Here is a 20,361-nt window from a genome sequence, read left to right as displayed (position 1 = left end):
AAAGTATTAAGAAGCCATATATATTTCCAAAATGTATCAGTAGCACAGTTTTATAAGAAATCATGTGGATTTGTTCTGACATTTTTTAGAAGTGTTTTAAAAATGCATTTTTTGACCTTCGGTGATTAACATATATTTGCTCACTTAAAACAGAACTTAGGCTCCTGAAATGCTATGTAAAATAGATCTCTACTCTAAATGTTATTTTAGATGCAATCAGAGGAAATCACTCTCTTAAAATGGGTGAGTAAATCTGTTTGTATTATAAATTAATCTCATGCAATAACGACTTGGTAAATTCTTGTAAACTGGATTTTCTTAAAGTGATATATACCTAAAAAGAGATTTGGCTTTTCCCTTATTTGTTCCAGTAAATACAAAACAAAACTGTCATTTATGGATTGCCTCCATTGTGCCAGACATTTCGCTAGACATACCATGTATATAACCTCACTGAACTCTATGGAAAAGACAATTATTCTCAAGATGTGTAACTTGAAGCACAACAGACATGAAATAATTTTCCTCATGCTGAGTAACAAAGCAGTGGCACAGACAAAATTCCAATCCAGGTGTGTTTAACTCCAAAGCTCATACACTTTTCACTATATTGAATGAACTTCTCTAACTCTAAAATGTCAACCAAGTTTAAGAAAAAACAAACAAGGAAATGGCCTCTATTTTCAGGTAGCACTGTTATTACATTATAAATCAAGACATTTGAGTATTGACATAGGTACCTAAAATTAAGAGAATATGAGAGAGTCCTTGGTTCTTCTTCCTATCACACTGACAGTTTAGAGAAGAAAAAAGGTCACATCAAAAGACGTTGGTATTATTGACATTTTGGACAAGAAAATTCTTTGTTGGGGAGGATGTCCTATGTATTGTAGGCTGTTTAGCAGCATCCCTGACATTTACCCCATAAGATGCCCGCAGCACCCGCTCTAAATTATAATCTTCATCAGTTATTTCTTAAAATATAGCTGCGCAATCAGAACTGTAGATATCAGGGTTAAAGTTTCTGTATAGCTGATATCAAAAGCACTGAATAAACCTATGCACTTATGGTATACTTGCTAATATATCAAAGCAGGTCTAGAACTTAGTCTATTAATTGTTTTTACGGTTTCTCTGGGTTCAGGAAGATTATAATAATTTCTGAATGGTCTCCTCAGAACCAGCAATGTATAAGAAGTATTCCCAAAATATATTGCTATGACATCAAGAGCAAATGGTTGCAAAAGATCAATGGTAAGAAAGTCCAGTTCTTTTCTTCCATCAAAATTCTTTATTTATCTGAAAAGACACATTATACTATTAAGAAAAAATACCTGTGTCAGAAAGTTTCCAGGAAGATCATAGGTTTTACACAGTTCTGATATGGTTACCTGACCACTTTCTTGCAATTTATCATTTACCTCTTCTGCTAATCGATCCAAATAGTTCCTAATATTTGAAAAAAAAAAAAAAAGGAAAAGCAATTAGGATAACGATTTTCCTCTATCTTTTATATTTAATTTCTGTCGCAATAAGGTATGTCCCAAAAGTAACACAAAGGGTATTTTTAGGTAAACATCATTCATTACTCATATTCTGAGAACTTTATTTTTCCTATCAGTGTAACTAAATGTAAGGTTAATCAACTGATAAATGCTGGAATTTTTTTTTAATAATGAAAATTCTGCTGTCATTTTTCATTAATATTTGTGGCAAATTTGCTTTCATAGCTAAGATCATATATGAAAGACTGTAAAAATTACGTTCTGTGTTGCTTTAAGATAACAAAAAAATCAAAGTTTATATTATTTCCAAGTATTCCACATAATTAAGCACTTACTTTTTAAGTACAGTGATCCCTATAATGAAAATCCGCAGTATAGGAGTTCTAAACAAAAATGTTGAACTGGCCACAGCTGCTATAACTTTAAAAATAAACACTATTAAAAAAAAGGGAACCCAACAAAGTGCTCTTAAATATTGTACTTACTCATCTATCAGTTGTCCCAACACTAGCTGAACATGCTTTTCTGATTTAACAATGTCACCAATTCTATTTTCAATATGAATCAGATCCACATTAATCACCTGGAAAATAAATACAAATTCTATTAGTGATAAGTTCATACTGTTTCTTAAGTTCAAAATTTTATATTTAGAACTATCCTTTCAAAAACTTACTCTTAGATGAATTTCAAATTGCTTTAAAATATTTTAAAAAGGCTTGGTCAAATAAATTAGAGGCTATTTGCTTATTTGTTCTCATTTCTGAACAATTATACTTTCACTTGCTAGGGAAGTTTATATTAAGAAGTTACATTTTCATATAACAGGCACCATTTCACACAAGATTCACCAGCTTCTTGTATTTAGTGTACCTTGCTGATGAAATGTGCATTTATATTTTCTAAAAATATCTTCTACTTTTTTTATATTACTCTATTACCTCCATACACTAAAAGCAAGTAAAGATGAAACTAGTGATTTTTCTCTCCCAAATTACATAAATCCTATAATTACTTAAAATGACAACCATGAGTTTATTTGGTAACGAAAAAAGAATAATCAAGTCAACTGAGAAAGAAGAACTTATTAAGTCAATTCAATATATCAGAATTTCCTAAATTGATTCAATGTGTCAGTGAGGGTTATATCACTATTTCTTCACAAACATTACACAAAATATGATACCAGTATTTGTGCATACCTAAGGCACTGAAAAAATTTGTAGTATCAAAAACTCAGAAATCAAAGGAAAAAAATTTATAAATTTAAAATTTACCTGTTGCAGATCAACAATGTTTACTCGACCTTTAAAGAAAAGATATTCATTTAGTTTAAATTACGTGTGAGTACACATCAGCCAAAAACTGTAAATTCCAACAGATTTGTTTTGGACAAAGGCCTCCTTCTACAAAGGACATAGAGCCACAATAATTAATGTCTTCCAACACAAACCATTAGCTGTATAAGTCTTCATGACTGAAGACATAGGCAATAATTTATTTTCAAAGTTCCATTTCTCACATCAGGCCAATTACCAGCATCAACTGATACATAAGTTGGCCAGACCTGTGGAGGGCATTTATCTCCCTTCACAGTTTATCTACTGTGACCAAAGAGATAACAACAACTCAATTCAGATGAACTTTTTTCAATTATTTGAAATTGGTAGATTTCCACCTATTAGCAAAAGAAAATCTGTTAACTATTTCAAATTATAGCTACTATTTTATCAGCATAATGCAGGAAGATAAAAAAAACACACACCAAGGGTATATCTGATAACATCTAATGAAGAGCTGTTTTAATAGTTGCTTCTATTTTAATCAAATTATGTTCAAATTTGCTCAATAGTTGTTCAAATTTTAAAAAGACAAAGGAAAACAAAAACTTTTTGGTGTGCTTGTAACAGCATTTCCTACAATATAGGTTTAGCATCCATACTGAATTGTTTCCTAATTTGCAAATACCTACAGGTAAGTTTAAAAACAAAAAAACAGGCAGAGTAGTATAGCCTTGATTTTCAAAAATCACTAATTCTTTAAAATCTCTGTTCCCTCTTCATAATAACAGGCAGCTCCCCTGAGTCATGAGATAAATTAACAAACTGTGACAAGAAACAGTGTATTAATTCACACATAGAACACATAACTCAAAATAATAAAGAGTGCTATTTTGTATAGTGACAATATTTGACTTCATTTAAGTTATATGATCATGTTTACCCAAAACTATTAAAAATATTAAGGCTGATTATCATATTAACAATTGAGATGGGTGTCCTATAACCTCCAAATAATTTATTAATTATGGTTTTAAGGGCTTTTTTTTTCCCTATCAAAGAACCAGAAGAAAAAAACTGAGGAGTTACTTACCACCTCTGACATGTAGCTCATCTCTCATTTCTTTACTAATTTGGGCTGGAGTAATATATTCCTTCCCATCAAGCGTGTGAACTACTTCCAGCTGTTTCTGAGCAATCAATTTATTCACAATCTCAATGCAGTTCCGCTCTGACAATCTGAGGGAAACAAGGAAAGTTCAATTTTAAAAATGCACTTGATACATTTGGCGCTCAATAAAATCAACACAATGCATGAAAACGGGCTTTTTTAAAAAAGTTAGGCTAAAGAGTGAGTAGGTTCTATACCACTAAATCTGTATCTTTTATTAGTAAAAAATACTGAATCAACAAGTTAAAAAAAAAAACTCTTGGCAGTAAGCAGGTTTACACGCACTTAAACGATGTACTTAATTGGTACAAATCATTCTATTTCAAGTTTGCTCTCTCATCTAGGCCTGCTTCTAATCTTCTAATCTGAGTAGATAAGTGAAGGCATATAATCTAGGGAGGAAAAAAACCTGCCCTATTTTTACTTCAATTTCCAGTTTAACTTTAGTAAGAAAACCCCAGAATTTTCTTTTAAATTAAGTGTATAACTGCCTTACTCATACAATTGGTCTGTAAACAGAAAATCTGGCCTAGGTAAACCTGCAACTGTTAGTTAACTTAAGCACTTCAGTATGTGCCCTAGTTTGCTCTCAAAAGTACATAATACAGGCACCAGAAAAAACAAAAACATCGTGAGCAAGAAATAGTCAACGGATAAAAAAAGAATTCTATTAGCAGTACATGTGTTCTGTAATATTAAAAAAGCAGAGTTATGGTGCTCCAGACACATCACCCAAAGGTTAGTGTGTTTGTGGGAAATATCAGTGTCCGTGAGTCCCTAAAAATGACAGATGGGACCACGAGTCTGGCCTAGTACATCTGTTCTGGCGGACAAAAAGGCAAAATATTTTAAGAGTCAACATAGTGTCTGCAAAGTACTTATTTTGGGGTAAGCCTATCGTTTCAAGCTCATTCTAGGTCAGGAAGTGTACAAGAGCTAATGATGCCACAGTGATGTGATGACGTTTAAGTACGGATAGGAGGGACACCCTTCGCTCGAAGTCACCAGCCTCCGTCAGCGTGGGGGCGGGGCGCGCCAGCACCTAGCTGGGGCGAGGATGGGGGATTCCGGGGTTTAGCATCTTTCAGGCTTCCCCTCCGAGAACTATACTCGGAACCGCAATCCAGGCTCCGGGAGGTGGCAGGAGGCGGCAACGGTGCCAGGGGCTGGGAAGGCCCGGGGCCAGGGATCTGCGGCCTCAGATCTCGGCATGGCCGCCCAGGGTCTATTCTGGACTCCACAACGGAGAGGGAGGGTCGGGCACCTCTGTGTGGCCTCGGCGAACTGCGCCCGCTGGAAGTCAGCCGCCAACCGCCTAATCTCTTCCCAGGCGTCCGCCATCACGGCCCTAGTCGCTGAGCCGCCGAGGAAATGCAGACACGTCAACCCAAAGGCAGCGCGAGCCGGGACGGAACGGGCCGCGCGGAGGGACAAGAGACTCCTCCCTCACGCAGATTCTCCAAACGCGCCCACCCCGCGCCGGAGGGGGCGGGCCGGAAGAGTCGCAGCCCCGCCCACCCCGGGCGAGAGGCGTGTCCTCCGCGGTGCGAGCCCGGCTGGAAGAGTTCCTAGCGCGGCCGCGAGGTCTCTGCAAGGCTGCGGCTGGGATGCAGGCGGGACCAAGTTAACAAAGTGTTAGTTTAGGTTTTTGTGTGCCTTATCCCTAATATTTCGGCGGCGTAGTGATAATCAAATTAACCACTTTCCTTTTTTTTCTGTCCTCCGTTTGGTTTTTGCGGGAGGGGGTGGGCAGGAGATGTGCCTATGCCTGCAATTAGCATGCCCTGTGAACAAGGAGCAGTCCCTTTTGTACCGGAAGTCATGTTAGTTTTTACATGGGCTCGGAGAGATGTACCTTTTGGGAGACAAGTGGGCTACGCTATAGAGTTAATTACTTTGTATTTTGTTTGCATAAACATGAATAATTCGGATACCCTAGAGGCTGGGAATTGCTTTCATGTGGTCTAGAGCCTTTCCTATTTCTCTTACGTGGAAGGTTAGCTCCATCAAATGATGAAGAAAGATGAACATAAGGTAATAAGAGTATATGGCTACAGATGAAATGGAGGAAGCAAGGGGCACGTTTATTTTGCTTTTTCTTACGTTTAAATCAGTAAAAAGTAGATATTTACTTTGGAGTACCTTTCTCATTCCCTTTTACTTTTATACCTCAGCTCTTCGCTTAAAAAAAATTCTTTTTCCTTTTAACTGTAGGCCCGGTAGAGTTGATATAGGGGAGTATTTCAGTTCCTTTCCCATCTCAATATCTTATTCTAGTGACACAAATCCAATGCCACAAATGTACTTGTCTAGTAAAGATCCTGGCTTTATTTAAATTGCAGGAAACATTCATAAAACCTGTCACTAAGTACTGCTACCAAACAGCTACACTGTTTGGCAGTGTGATTGCCAACCAAGAAGTGGAACACCGGAAGTCAGAGGGTGTGTGGTATGATTCCGAAGGGCATCAAGCTTCAGAACAAGCAGAAACATTCATTCATATAACAATTACTTTCTGATCCTCTATCAGATACCATGGAGTACAGTGGTGGATAAGGCAGACGTGATCTTGCCATAAACAACTTATAAATTACATAAAGCAAATTTTTTAAAAAAGTACTTACTATAAAGTATAAAAATTATAACAATAGGAAAAGCATAATGTACTATGTGACCACTTGGCATCCAAACTTCTTACTTACCATCTAAAACTCTCATGATCAGTCTGGAATCTGCTTTCCAGCAGCATCCTCTGCTGCTGCGCACAACATGTGGAGAAGCTTGCTGAATCCTAGATGCACCCTTTCCAGACTCCATCTTTTCTGGAATGGCTGTCCTCTTCCTCACTCCACCCTACCCCCATTTATTTTGTAATTTTTTTCTTCCATGATGACCCAGCTTAAATGAAACTCTTCATTGAAACCTTTTTTAATTGCTGCAGTTATTCTGTATGCTGTGTCTCTACAATTCTTTAGTCAAATGTCTCTAATAGCAAACAAAATTATATTGTAAATTTTACTTACTGCATCGCTCAGTAGTATGAGCTCCTAAATGCTCATTAGCATTTAGTATGACAACTAGTACATAGTGCCTGGTATGTTCCAGAAATGTTAAATGAGTAAGTCAGTGTAAATGTTTTGGTGCAGCATTACACTTTGGTACAATAATAACTTTTACATTTGTGCCTGAAAAGGGAATAATTCATAAAAAAGGAATAATTCATGATTATATTTTCTAGAAGTTAGACTTGTGCTGTCTAAAATGATAGCCACTAGACAGATGATGCCATTTAAATTTAAATTAATTAAAGTTAGGTAAAATTACACCAGTAATGAACAAGTGGAATTTGAAATTGAAAATATAATACCGTTTACACTAGAGCCCCCAAAATGAAACACTTAGGTATAAATCTAACAGAATATGTACAAGATCTATACAAGGAAAAGTATAAACTCTGATAAACGAAATCAAAGAAGAACTAAATAAATGAAGAGATATTCCATATTCATGGAGAGGAAGACTGAATATCATCAAGATGTCAGTTCTTTCCAACTTGATCTAAAGAGTCAATGCAATCCCAATCAAAATCCCAGCAAGTTCTTTTGTGGATATCAACCAATTGATTCTAAAGTTTATATAGTGAGGCAAAAGGCCCAGAATAGCCAATGAATTATTGAAGGAGAACAGTGTTGGATGATTGACACTACCTGACTTTAAGACTTACTATAAAGCTACAGTAATCAAGACAGTCTGGTATTGGTGAAAGAATAGACATAGATGAATAAAATGGAATAGAGTGCCCAGAAATAGACCCACATAAATATAGTCACCTAATCTTTGATAAAGGAACATAGGCAATACAATAGAGCAAAGATAGTCTTCAACAAATGATGTTGGAACAACTGGGCAGTCACATGCAAAGAAATGACTCTAGACACAGGCCTTACACTCTTCATAAAAATTAACTGAAAGTGGATCAGACCTAAATGTAAAATGCAACTATAAAACTCCTAGAAGATAACAGGAGACAATTTAGATGACTTTAGTATGTCAATGATTTTTTAGAAACAACACCAAAGGCACAATGCTTTAAAGAAATAATTGATAAGCTAGAATTAATTAAAATTAAAAACTGCTCTGCAAAAGTCAATGTCAAGAGGACAGAACAGAAGCCACAGACTAGGAGAAAATATTTGCAAAAGACACATTTGGTAAAGGGCTGTTACCCAAAATATACAAAGAAGTCTTAAAACTCAACAATAAGAAAACAATCTGGTTAAAAAATGGGCCAAAGACTTTCACAGACACTTCACCAAAAAAGGTATACAGATGGCAAATAAGCATATGAAAAAATACTCCACGTTATGTCATCAAAGAAATGCAAATTGAAATGAGACACTACTACATACCTATTGGAATGGCCAAAATTTAGAACACTGACAACTCGAAATGCTGACGAGAATGTGGAGCAAAAGGAACTCTCATTCATTGCTGGTGGGAATGCAAAATGGTACAGCTACTTTGGAAGACAGTTTGGCACTTTCTTATGAAACGAAACATACTCTTAACCATACAATCCAGCAATCACACTCCTTGGTATTTACCCAAAGGAGTTGAAAACTGATGTCCACACAAAAACCTGCACATGAATGTTTATAGCATCTTTATTGATAATTGCCAGAACTTGGAAGCAACTCAGATTGCCTTCAGTAGGTGAATGGATAAATGAATGGTGATATATCGAGGCGATGGGATATTATTCAGCACTAAAATGAAATGAGCTATTAAACCATGAGAAAACATGGAGGGACCTTAGATGCATACTACTAAGTGAAAGAAGGCAATCTGAAAGGCTACATACTGTCTGATTCCAATTAAATGACATTATGGAAAAGGCAAAACTACTTAGACAGTAAAAAGATCAGTTGTTGCTAGGGGTTGGGGAGGGATGAGGGAGAAATAGCTGTAACATAGAGGCTTTCTACGGCACTAAAAATGCTCTGTATGATACTAGAATGAGGGACACATGTCATTATACATTTGGCCACACCAATACAAAGTATGACGCTAAGAGTGAGCCCTAATGTAAACTATGAGCTTTGGGTGATTATGATGTGTTAATGTAGGTTCATCAATTGTGACAAATGTACCACTCTGGTGGGGGATGTTAATAATGGAGAGGCTATACTTGTAAGTAATATAATGTATGAATAGGATAATGGTAAACAGCACAAACGGCTATAGAATAAGAGACGAGAGATTCCTTTTAAGAGCAAGCTTTGTGTAGACTTGGAAAATAGAGCTTCAATTGTCCAGAAACTTTTATAACAACTTGTGTCTACAAATTTAAGTCAAATTTTGACATGGACGTTTTGCGGCAAGGACTCACGGCCTTTCAGCTACACTAGGTATGTGACTGTGACACCATCCTCAGATTCATTTTAAATTCAAAGGCTAATCAAATATTCTGACATTTGTAATGTGGGTTGATGCTTTCTCTGATATGATGTAAGATGTGATCCTGTAAGTTTCCTCCAAGATAAACTCTTCTTTTAATAAAATTTGAAGCATTTTCCCTTGTTTACCAGGAAAACAAAACAATAAAATTTGAAGTACTTTCTCCAACTCAACTAGGAAAATAAAATCAAACAACTGCAAAATGGGTATTGTTAAACAAGTCAGTATTTACTAATTGCCATTGTAGAGAAATCATAAAGACATGAACAGTGTTAATTACATTGCTGACATTATCTTACTGTAATTAGAGATTTAACAATTACCTTGATCCCACCATCAAAAATGGCAGTAAAATCCTATACATGAAAACATCAAGGCCTTAGGAAACCACTATGATTCATGTGTGGAAAAAGAAAAAAAGGTCATTGAAAAAGAGGATGAAATTTAAGAAACAGAAATAAGGGAAGCAAGAGGTGTAGGAGATAGAATAGTTAACAATACCTCTAGAGAGTCAAAGAGAATGAAAATAAATGCAAGCCCATTGGCTATTAGAGCAAAGAGATTGTGACTTTTAAGAGGGGATTTTTTTTTTCTGCTATGGTTGCATTGGAAGTCAGCTTGTAGGACTACCTCATGAGCAAATGAGAATAATGGGAGAAAGAACAAAGAGAGACCTGATCAGGTATTAAATGAAAAGAAAGTCAACGAAAAGAGAGACTATGATGATGTTGAAGAGGTAGGCAGCAAAACACTCAGGGGTCTTAGAATCACAGAATATCAGGGCAGGAAAGGCTCTTCAGATCAGCCATGCTAATATCCAAGTACAGTAATAATTTCTCTTCAATGCCTTGGCAGATTATCTACTTTTTGCTTAAACACTTAAAATGATGAAGTGTTCTCTTCTGTGCAAGGTATATTAATCCATTTTTGGACAGATCTAACTGTTAGAAATTCCTTCCTTGTACTAAAGCAAGATCTGTAGCTTTCATATTCTTTCCTTGGGTAATCCACAGAATGACTCTAATATATCTTTCCCATGACAACTCTCTAAATATTCAAAGCATGTCCCTCCTATTTTCTTTTTCCAAGTTAAACATCTCAGATCCTTCAATTATATCTCCTGACAAGACCTATAAATATCTTGGCTACCCTCTTTTGTTGAACTCTAGTTTGCCAATATCAGCTTTAGAAAGTGATGACCAGAAGAAATTTAGTATTTTACACATAGTCTGACTAGAGCAGATGACAGTGAGATTAATTTCCGTAGATATTGTACTTCTGTTAATTGAACTCTTGGCTTAAATTGAGCTGTTAATGAACTGTATCTGACTGGTATTTATCTAAATTGCTATCAAACTAGGTTTAGTCTACTCTGTACCTGAGCAAATTAATTTTATTTGATGAATTTCACCTTGTTAGTTTTGACCCATTCGTTCATTTATTCTTTCAACAAATAGTGTTTGAGGTCTCCTATATGCCACACTTAGTGGGATGCCCTGGGAATACCAAGAAGAACAAACTGTTCTGACTGGTTGAGATTATTTCAAAAATTAAATGTGTGCATTCAACATTGTTATTATGACATCATGTCATCTATAAATTTAATAAATATGATTGAGTCTTCATTCAAGTCAGTAAAATTTATTAAGAATGAATCAAGGACATATCTGTGATAAGCTGGGGACACTGATACATTAGGATCCAAGATTTTAAAAATTTTAGAGCTAGAGGGAACACTAGAGATAATTGAACAGTCTGATTCATTTATTTTATAAAAGAAGGTTAACATGTACCTTTGAGTATGATTGTCTTAAATGCCGTATTTCTCTTTTTGTTTATGGAAGAGATCATGGAATGCCACTTTGTTTATTCCAGGATTCTAATTTATCATTCTTAGAAGGAGTAAATCTTTCAAGATTTGCTCTTAAGGAACTCATACTGTTTCCTAATAATCACCAATTTCTTTATTCAAGTCCTACAAAGATATCTATTTAATAATTTATTTTAGGATATTTCCAGCTTTCCTATATTTTTCTTTTTCTTATTCCAAAATGAGGTTTAAAATACCTTTTGGATATTTGTAGGTTTTGTTAGGGAGTGAGGGAGCCGGTTTCTGCTCTTTGTGACTTTTCACCTTCATCAGCGAAGCAATAACTGGCATCACTTCTGGTTCACATCACTTTCGGATTGGTACATAATTTTAGTAGTCTGACCTATGGAGTTAAATGCATGTACATACTTTGTAAACTATAAAGTTCTCTATATATTTAAGCCCCTCATTTATTCCTCACTAGTGTCACTTGTGATTATATTGTCAGAATTTTATTTTAGAGCCACATTTTTGTGAAAACAAAATATATATATATAAATAAATATATATATTTATTCCAAAAGCAATAAGTATTCTTTTGTTTCCAAGGGAACAAATTCTATCCTAGCCTTTTCTGGTTTTGCTTTTTTTTCCCCCAATTCCTTCACAATGCTGTATTTAGAGCCAGATTTCTTAGCTCCGGGCATCACTTGCTTTCCTGTGTACACTTCTCCACTGTGTAACGCCCAGACAAAAATAGCAAAAAAGCAAATTTGCAACGGAACAAGTTAGTGTTCTTGTCAGTGCTTGGGCCTCATTCTCAAGGGAGCTGAAAATTCTTCTATTTCCTCAACAAAGGTGATTTAAAGAAATTTGTTGTCAGCTTGTATCACTGCTAAGGCAGTGGTGTGTAGAGTAATAGTCACAGGAATGCATTCTAAAGAAATATTTAGTATCTGTGCTTCCTGGCAAGCAAAGAAGAAGTCGAGATTGGCTCAAATCTCCAGGAAGAACTTGTGTCTTCTTTCTTTTTCTCTTTCTCCTTCTCCTTTCTCCATTTCCTCTTCCTCTCCTCTTCCTCCTCTTGTTTCTCTATGTATTAGTTATTAATTACACCAACAAGATTATACATCATAAAGAAATTGAGGACTTGTAGAAGATGCCACACCATAGCAGCAGCAGCGACAACATCTGGAAGTTGTCAAGAGCCACAGCTGACATCTCTAAAATTCACCTTCCTAAATTCCATTCTGAAAGTAAGTTCTGGCCAAGCTCCTAAAAGTGCCCAAATCAAGAGTAGTTGACATCTATCCTAGTTTATGCGAAAGGTGAAAATGTCTTCAGATGTAGTTACACAGGCTATATCATTACAAACTTTTAAGGCTATTCTTGTGTTCTTTTAAATTAATTTGTTTCTTCGAATCTTAAAACCTATGCTTATATTTTAAGCAGATGGAGTTTGTTTATGAGGGAGATGTTATTGCCAATACTTTACTATGATGTTATTTATTCATCGTAGTTACTATATTTCTGTGTAATTTTTACATGGACTAAACATTTATTATCTTGCTCTACATCTCTTTGACCATAGCAATTCCAAATGATTTCACAGGGTCAGCAAATACACAGCATATAAGCTAACATTCTTCCTTCCAGCATCTACAGTAGACCACTAATCAATTATGGCATTTGTCTTGCTAAGTCTGGAAATGCCTCAGAATCCTTCTCAAACAATGTTCTAGCCAGCCACTGACAATATATCAGAGTTGGCACTTGCTATGAAATATATTTGCCATTCCAGAGCAAGGCCATACCTTTAAGAAATAGCCTCATGCAAAAAGACCTCTGGGCGATGACATCAGATATATAAGAGTCACCAGTGGAGTAGGTCAGAAATCTCTCTAAATGGGGGATTATGTCAGGAGAATCAGACAGAGATCCTAATTTCTCAGGAGCCAGGCATTGAAAGAAGAGAATTCTGGTTTGGACTTGGGATAGGTGTAGGATATAAGTGAAAAAAGAAAACATACATTGGGGCTATATCTATAGTATAGATCCACAGATTGTCTATCTGAGTAGCCATCACTCAGATTCCTCTCATTCTATTGAGCAGTTTTTTGTGTTCCAAGATGGTGCCTAATTGTGACATCATGGGTGTTCCCTGGGACTAGTGGTCCCAAATGGTCCAAAGGGGAAACATTTGCTTTTTAAGTATTATTTATACTTATATTTCTTTATTTATTATTTTATTGAGGCCGCATTGGTTTATAACATTGTGTAAGTTTCAGGTGCACATTATTATTTTTGGGCATCGGTATAGACTGCGTTGTGTTCATCACCAAAAGTCTAGTTTCCATCCATTACCTTACATATGTGCCCCTTTACCCCTTTCATCCTCCTCCTACCTACTTCTCTTCTGGTAACCAGCAATCTGTTTTGCTTATCTATGTGTCTGTTAGTTTGTTTATCTTCTACATATGAGTAAAATCATACGGTATTTGTCTTTTTCTGTCCAACTTACTTTGCTTAACATAATGTTCTCAGGGTTCATCCATTTTGTCATAAATGGCACAATTCTGTCTTTTTGATGGCTGAGTAGTATTCCTTTATTTATATATACCACACCTTTATCCATTCATCCATTGATGGGCACTTAGGTTGCTTCCAAGTCTTGGTTATAGTGAATAATGCTGTAATGAACGCAGAAGTGCATATATCTTTTTGAATTAGTGTTTTCTTGTTCTTTGGATTTGTTTTGGTTTTGTTTTCCTACAACATAGAGGAAGGAGCTCTTTCTTTCAACTTAGTGGTTCTCATGTTTTGGTGTCAGGAAACTTTTGTGATCTTAAACATTTTGAAGACCTCCCGAAGTACTTTTGTTATATGGCTTATATCTATCAACATTTACCATGTTCAAAAGTAAAATAGTTATTGGAAATGACTATAGTAAATGCCCGTTAACATAAATACTATATTTTTTGTAAAATTATCTCATCTTCTAGAACAAAAAATTTGTGAGATGAGTGGCATCATTTTATGTTTTTGCAAATCTTTTTAATGTTTGGCTTGTCAAAAGAAAATTCAGAGAGCCTTGCTTGATATGAATATTTTATTGAGCTGTAAACAAACTGTTCGTGAACAGGGAGACTTCAAAACTAAAAGCAGTAGAAGCTTGGCTTTAAGCAGTGACAGCTCATTTTAGAAAGCATGAATGAGGAAGTACATTGTTTTCTATTGTGATTGGTTACTAGAAACTTACATTCCTTTTAGAGTGGCAACACTCTATAGGCTAACTTGTTTGTATATATGCTTGTTTGATTGGCTAGGAAGCTATAAGGTTATGCTGCTATGAAGAAAGCTTAAGTTTTGTTTATGGTCAGAGTCAGCATGTCAGGGAAATCAGGACAGTCTTAAGTTTTGGTTCTGTGACTATAAGTGATTGGTCTAGGGGTGTGTTCAAACTGTGCCCTCCATTTTGATTTCTCTTTAACATGCTTCCTCATTCAATTTGTCATGATATCACACATGGTGTAGTCTCTGGAAGACTTCACTATACACTTAGGATAAAATTAGTGCGAAAGACACAAATAATATCTTAGTACTATTTTAAAAATTGTCTCGACATCACCAACCCCCTGGAAGATTTGCGGGATGCCAGACGTTCCTGACTGACACTTTCAGAACTGCTGCCTTAACCCATTCTGTGATGACTACTGAATTGGTATAAAATGAATGCAAAAGATCTCTTGCTAGGGTTGTCCCTTCTTCACCATTCAAAAAGTATCATCCCTATGGAAAAAAAAATATATATAAATTGAGATAAATTTTTCAATTAAATGTTTATTAAAGATATTTTCATAACTTTTACAATGCATACGTTCATAATTTGGAGAAAATATACCCCAAAATTACTAATACAAAAATAATTATTCCATCAAGGAGAAATAGAAAATAGTCAGGTGTAGAGAAATACTACAAGTAAAAATAGAAAATCAAGATCTGGGGAAAAAAATAACAATGCAGCTATCCAGGCCATATAGCGCTATAAATTTGGCTCATTCATTTATTTAATAAATGTTTATTGAGCACCTGTACTAGGCAGAGAGGATGCATGAAAGACTAAGATAGCCCTCGTTGTTACCTTCATTGAGCTTACATTCTAATTGTATAACTTGCATTCCAAATATGACTTTAAGTAAAACAAAAACAAAAGCAAAACAAACCAACCAAAATCAAACCAAACAAATACGTCAATTACAAGATTATCATTGACAAAAGGTGAAAAGGGACCCTCAGGGGAAGCAAAGATTTTTGGAGATGCACTAAACAGTTTTCTGCAGTAAATGTCATAATGGACTTCATAAAGCTATTTCTTTCAACCTCCAATGATGAAAGCTGAGGGCATGAGAACAAAATGCAACTGAGGATATCACCGACACTGCTTTTTGTGAAATGAACATTATAATCTATTTGTTGCCAGTCTTATGAGACTGGGACTCTAGAATGAAATTACTTTTCTTTTCTATATACACATTTTCATAGCACAAGCCCCTACTGGTCCATTAGAAATGCGTATTGCCTACCATAAATTAGTCCCAAGGCTCCACCTTCTAGCAAGAGGGCCAGGAAATGTTGAGGAGCACAAGGTATCTGATGGGAAGTAAATGTCTGATACAGTTGGTACTTTGAGGGAGTAGTTCTTAAGATGGAAGGCTTTTTTCCCCCCAGAATGGAAAAGAATGGTCTGTGTTATGAGCTGAACGTATTCCCTTCAAATTTATATGTTGAAGTCCTAACCCCCAGAACCTCAGAATGTGACTGTATTTGGAGATAGGGTCTTTAAAGAGGTTATTACATTATAATGAGGTCATTAGGGTGGGCTTTAATCCACAATGACAGGTGTCCTTATAAGAAGAGGAAAGTAGGACAGAGAAATGTACAGAGTGAAGACCATGTGAGGACAGAGAGAAGATGGCCATCTATAAGCCAAGGAGAGGCCTCAAAAGAAACCATGCTTACCAACAGATTTCAGACTTCTAGCCTCCAGAATTGTGAGAAAATAAATTTCCATTGTTTAAGCCACTCCATCTGTGGTACTTTGGTTAGGCAGCTCTAGCAAACTCATATAGTATGATTATATGATGAGAAGAAGGGACCTTTTTTTTTTTTTTTCCATGAGGAAGTGGCCCTGAGCTAATACCTGTGCCAATCTTCCTCTACTTTTTTTTTGCATGTAGGATGCCACCACAGCACGGCTTGACAAGTGGAGTGTAGGTCTGTGCCTGGGATCCGAACCTGTGAACTCTGGGCCACCAAAGTGGAGTGCACAAACTTAACCACTACAGCATGGAGCTGGCCCCTTTTTATTTTTCTGTGAGGAAGATTGTCCCCGAGTTAACGTCTGTGCCAATCTTCCTCTATTTTATGTGGGATACCACCACAGCATGGCTTGACAAGCAGTGCTAGGTCCCTGCCTGGGATCTCAACCTGTGAACTCTGGGCCACTGAAGCAGTGCATGAACCGGGGGAGAAAAGCTCAACAGTGGCAGAAAAGCATGGGATAAAATCGGAGAGAGATGGTGTAGTATGTTGAAAAAGGTATCTATGTCAATTCCCTGGAATCTGTGAATATTACTTTATATGACAAAAGATGAGATAAAGGTAAGGCTCTTGAGAGGGAAAGTTTATCTTGGATTATCTGAGTGAATCCTAAACAAAATCATATGTATCCTCATATTAAAGAGAGAATTTTGAGCCAGACACACAGAAGAACAGAGGTAATGTGATGCATGCAGCCTCAAGCCAAAGAATGACTGGAGCCATCAGAAATTGGCAGAAAGAAAGAGAATAAATTTCTGATATTTTAAGCCACCGAGTTGGTGGTAATTTCTTACAGCAGCCACAGAAAACTAATAAAGATAGACTAAGCTTGGACATCAGAGGGGAAATTTCTTTCTTTCAGACATGAGGTTCCAAAGTAAGATGTTGATACACTGATTCTCTTGGAGGTGGTGGTGATGCAGTAGTTGAAGTAATTAGAGACTATGCATTTTGTAAATACTGATACCTCAAGAAATTTTCTGATTTTTGTATTTGGTAGAGAACTCAGAATTTAGACTGAACCCCAAATATAATAGAAAACATTGAGGTTTTTTAAAAAATCGTTAACATTTTACACCAACAAACAGTAAAGCTTCTTCTTTTGCTTCTTTGAGTATTTAGTCATAAATTAAAAATCTGACAGTAAACAAAGCGTTGTTAATGAAATACTCAACTCCTCAAGGTATGCATAATGTATAAGTAGTTAGAAATTTCCAATTGCTTTTTCTGAGGTTGAAACAACTTTCACAAAGAGACAGTTTCTTTGAAATAGGGTAACAGTACTATGTTCTAGATTGTGATATACTGCAATATATTAAAGTCTAATGAATTTTCCTTGTAAAAATCTATAATATTGCTACGATTGAACACTGCATCAGAAATTGGTAAATGCATTGTTTTTCTAAAATCCTGTATTTCTTATCATACTTATACTGGCAGGTGGGAGGACATTTGGGTGAATGTTTGTTGTTAACAGAAGGATGAATTAGTTCTGCAGCGTGAGTTGGCATTCTGTAAAATCCATTCACAAAATAATTGCTTACTGGAGTTTTTCCTCATTATAGCTGAGAAACAGAGGCACATCTGTGCTCCTTCCAATATGAGACATTCATCTTTCAAGTAAGTGATACACACTAGAATATATTGGCATATGGGAGAAAAAAAGATTCAGTAGTTCTCCTTGAGATGGTGATTCCAACGCTAGAGGCAGAATTGAGATTCAGCTCGATAGCTATTCCCTGACAAAACAAAATAACCATATGGAGGCTTCATACACTTTACTTCTTTCTATGATAGCTTTCTTTTGGATAATTTAGTAGAGGAAAACAACATGAAATGTACACATGTTTAGAAGTCCTTAAAGTATTGCTAATTATTTATGGGCTTGGTTTCAGAAAGGTGATATGTTGCCATGTTAAACAAATAAGAAATGCTCTAACCTAAACATACAGCATGAAATCATGTTCTAAACCCAAAAGGTTTTTTCTATTCCTGATGGCGTTTGTTCAACAACACGCAAGCTAAACACTGGAAAAGCACATCACAGCTTGTGTGTGTGTGTGCGTGCTGGGGAGGGGCTAGAGGGTGCAGAAAACCCAAAACCAGAAGCACCTTCTAGCCCTTCTTGAACCCCAAAGATTCTTTGCCTCTAATCTCTGACATCCTTCACTTCCTTTCAAGTCTGTCTGCAACCACTGGCAACCTGTCTTATAAGTTACATGGGGTTTAGGGACATTGTCATTATTTTTTGTATTTGCAAATGCACATAGCACAGTGCCTTGAGGAGAAATATTAAATTATCACCTTATACATTAATTATAACAATAGTCACTTAACTGTTTTGCTGACTTCAGTTTACATTTCTACAACAGACTTATTATAGTATACGTATTATTATATTAAAAACATAGCTATTAAAAGCATAGTTTAAGTCATGCCGCTTGTGCTTTTTGAGACAATTCATGGCTCTTCCTTGGTCAAAGAAATGAAGGACAGACTCCTAAAAATCTCCTGAAATTACCCTACACGATCTATCCCCAAATTATTGCTGCAGCTGCAGCCTAATCTTCCTCAGCACCTTTCTAGAAGTCTGGGATCAAGCCACCTCCACACTGTCGCCCTTCTCAAAACCTGCAGGATTCCTGCTGGGCCCCACATATGTGCCCACGATAGTTACCCTGTCTGACATGCTCTTTCCCCTCTTCATCATCCCTAGTAATTTTTCACTCCCTCCTCTGTGCTCTAATAGCCTTTATCTGCTCCCCTCTTGAATATTATAAGGACCTTAGAAAACTTTGATTTTTCCACTTACATGATTTTAAAACCTTATTCCACTATTTTTATTCTCCACGTTAGTCAAAGGTTTAACATTTTCTTTCCTCCGAGTTTCATCTCTCATCTACTCCTTTATCAGCTCAAATTCCTTCATTATGAAGTAGATCTGTTAGTATTGCTTTCTGCAAAGAGCTATTAGAAGTAAACCTATCATAATCTTTATTTGTCCATCAGTAAATCCCATCAGATCTTCAAAATATCCATAGAATCTAACCGCTTCTCCCAACCTCTGCCAGCATCATCCCAGTCCTCTTCAAATGGGTGATGGGAACAGCTTGCCAACTGATCATCCTGCTTCTATGCTTGCCCTCTCAGTAGCTATCGCTAATTAACTCCCAAAGATCCATTCTCTTCTCTTTTGTTAAAAATTGTATCCTAATTATATTAGAGTGACAAAATAGCTCAAAATTGCATTTCCTTACCACTCTTGCAAATGAAGTGGTTGAAGAGATGTCAGAGTTGTCCTTGAGTGAAGCTGTGGAGAAAGCTCTTTAAAAGAGCTAATAAATCTTGGAAGAACATTCTTTTTCTCTTGCCTCTTACTCTATTTTAATGCCTGCAGTGTGATGTGGCAGCAAGAGTTTCAGCAGCTACTGAGTCTGTAAAGTAAATCCAAAAGAGTTTTTGAGACTTTGGCACTGGTATCTTTGAGTAATGGAGTCTATACTAGCAACTTCCTAATTGATACAGTTTATCTAAGACTACTGCCCACATAGCAGCCAGAGAAATATTTTTTTAAGTGTTGATTTGTAGGAGAAAACATGAAAGAATAGTTTTGCATCTTTGAAGTAGGCAAAAATTCTTTATGCATTAACCCCAAAAATAGTAACAAAAAAGGAGAAAAATAACAAATTGAAGTACTTTAAAATTAAGAACTTTCATCAAAAGATACCAATAGATGTTGAAAAAGCAAGACACATAGTGAGAGAAAATATTTTCCATACATATATCTGACAAAGGATTTATATACCAAATATATAAAGAATGTCTACAAATCAGTAAGAAAAATATTAAACCCAATAAGATAATAAGCAAAAGAGTTAATAGGCACTTCCCAAAAGAGAATATCTAAATGACCATTACACATACGAAATGTGCTCAACCTCATTAAATATTAGGGAAGTAAATGAAATTAAAATAATGAACTAACAACATACATCCGCCAGAACAGTTAAAACTAAGAAGACTGACAGTACTAAGTGT

The 20,361-nt window shown here is 36.0% G+C and overlaps 1 protein-coding gene across 1 annotated transcript in view; it reads right to left on the bottom strand.

Annotated features, from left to right (window-relative positions):
* Nucleotides 1-5,451, bottom strand: part of UFL1 (UFM1 specific ligase 1) — a 32,598-nt gene extending 27,147 nt beyond the window's left edge. The window contains exons 1-5 of the mRNA XM_008516047.2: nt 5,221-5,451; nt 3,879-4,024; nt 2,783-2,811; nt 1,991-2,088; nt 1,335-1,449 (exon numbers count right to left, since the gene is read on the bottom strand). Coding sequence (XP_008514269.1) covers nt 1,335-1,449; nt 1,991-2,088; nt 2,783-2,811; nt 3,879-4,024; nt 5,221-5,297 — 465 coding nt within the window. The 5' untranslated portion in view covers nt 5,298-5,451. The remainder of the gene's footprint in view (nt 1-1,334; nt 1,450-1,990; nt 2,089-2,782; nt 2,812-3,878; nt 4,025-5,220) is intronic.
* Nucleotides 5,452-20,361: the final 14,910 nt, after the last annotated feature.

The sequence above is a fragment of the Equus przewalskii genome, chromosome 9 (assembly GCF_037783145.1).
Source record: "Equus przewalskii isolate Varuska chromosome 9, EquPr2, whole genome shotgun sequence".
NCBI classification, from domain to species: domain Eukaryota; kingdom Metazoa; phylum Chordata; class Mammalia; order Perissodactyla; family Equidae; genus Equus; species Equus przewalskii.
This window is presented reverse-complemented; position numbering and strand designations above follow the sequence as displayed.